General features: G+C 41.5%; 1 protein-coding gene across 1 annotated transcript in view; it reads right to left on the reverse strand.

The window, feature by feature from the left end:
- Window positions 1-701: 701 nt before the first annotated feature.
- LOC104282336 (potassium channel subfamily K member 16-like) overlaps window positions 702-1,628 on the reverse strand; it is a 9,950-nt gene continuing 9,023 nt past the window's right edge. Inside the window, exon 5 of the mRNA XM_009880426.1 lies at window positions 702-925. Coding sequence (XP_009878728.1) covers window positions 702-925 — 224 coding nt within the window. The remainder of the gene's footprint in view (window positions 926-1,628) is intronic.

A 1,628-nucleotide genomic window follows, 5' to 3' on the forward strand; every position in this document is an offset into this window, starting at 1 on the left:
TCAAGTGGCTGTGAAATGAACTGCGATAAGGATAAGGACCTGCTTTGAGCTGTCAGTTTGCTCTGAAACAAATTGTAACAGTTCAGGCGGTGCTGGATGGACATGTAATTTCTGCACAATTTAAGAGAGAAGCATTTTAGCGCAGGAACTAAAGAAATGTTATCATTTTATATGAAAGCTGCTAATTTCAAACAATATCAAGCTAATCTGAATCGGATGGATGTCATTAAGCAGGTGGTCATTACTGTTGATATTCCTCTGTGTTTTCGTTTGTTTTCTGATTGGAAATGAGGAAAGATTTCTGTACCTGACTTTTTCCACTTGAGATTCTTGGTGACATGACTTTTCATTGGCACTGGGAGGCAGTCACTCTGGATTTTTTGAAAACGAGTGACCATAAGAACTGAATTCCACTAGAGAAAGAGAAAAGATAATAATTGATTACTTTGCGGGGAGATGCCTCCATTGAACGAGAAGTGTAAAATAAATCCCAGGACAGTTGTTTTACCATGCGTGCTACTTCTTTGGAGGTTTTAATTGGCTGATGCCTACACAGTGTGTGGAAATTTCAATGCATCTGAAACATTTTCTCCTTAGGAAACAGCCCACAGCCTGTGGTTTAGTCCTTTATCCACAGGGCTTGCTTAGTGTGAGATACAGATGAAAGATGTACTTTCAAGACTGCTTTCTGTGTACCTTGCTCAGCTGGGGATGTGGATTCTAGGCTGCTCAGGTTCATCTTCCAATTTGATTGTGGCTCCTTCTGCCAAGCTTAAGTCAGGCTTGTGCCACTTTAGCTGAAGGAATTTTTCCATCAAGTCAGCTCCCACGTTGAAGACCAGAGCCAGCCAGGCCAAGCCAAAAACAATCCAAATCGCAGTTAGGCTCCTGTACACTGGGATGTAGTGCTTGTTGGGGTTTGTGCCTGAAAAATCCAGGAAATTTTGCATATTAATCTTGACAGCTTTGGTCTGCCAGACAACATACGTACTCATACATCCTCTCCACCCCCTTGCAAAGGTGTATCTTTAACAAGTTTGTCTGATCTACGAGCATCCTTTTTTTGTTTTTTTTTCTTTTTGTGTTCCAACTCTCAGGTTACGTTTAGGACAGTTGGCATCAAATTTCTGAAGCTGAGGCTATATAATAAAAATATCAATGTCTAATGTTAATCAGGGATGCATAAAATCGAGTGTTCCTAGCCACTGACAAAGCAAAAAGCATCTTGGAAACCCAATGTTGAATCATATTAGCCATATTTTACTCAAAAGACACACAGGGGATCTCATATGATTTCAAAAGATACGGTTTACTACCTGTCCTGGTTTGAGGTAAAACAGAACCAATTTTGGTCAGTAACTTCGCTTCTTAGCTGGGCCTCTCTAACAACTGAAATTAACAGCATATTGTGCAGACAATGTTCACTCTCTCAGGGTGATAAGACCAATGTTTATAGCTGATGCCCAGCCATGGTATGCAGAGAGGACCTTGCTTATACTTATTGCTATAACAACCAAGGCCAACCAACTTTGTTATTTGCCCCGTTGGAGGGTCGGAAGCGGAAAAGCATAGTGGGGTCCCACCTGCAAGGAGGAGCGAACAGGACAGGTGACCCAAAACTGACCAAC

Source organism: Charadrius vociferus, unplaced genomic scaffold (genome assembly GCF_000708025.1).
Source record: "Charadrius vociferus isolate BGI_N301 unplaced genomic scaffold, ASM70802v2 scaffold62, whole genome shotgun sequence".
NCBI lineage: Eukaryota > Metazoa > Chordata > Aves > Charadriiformes > Charadriidae > Charadrius > Charadrius vociferus.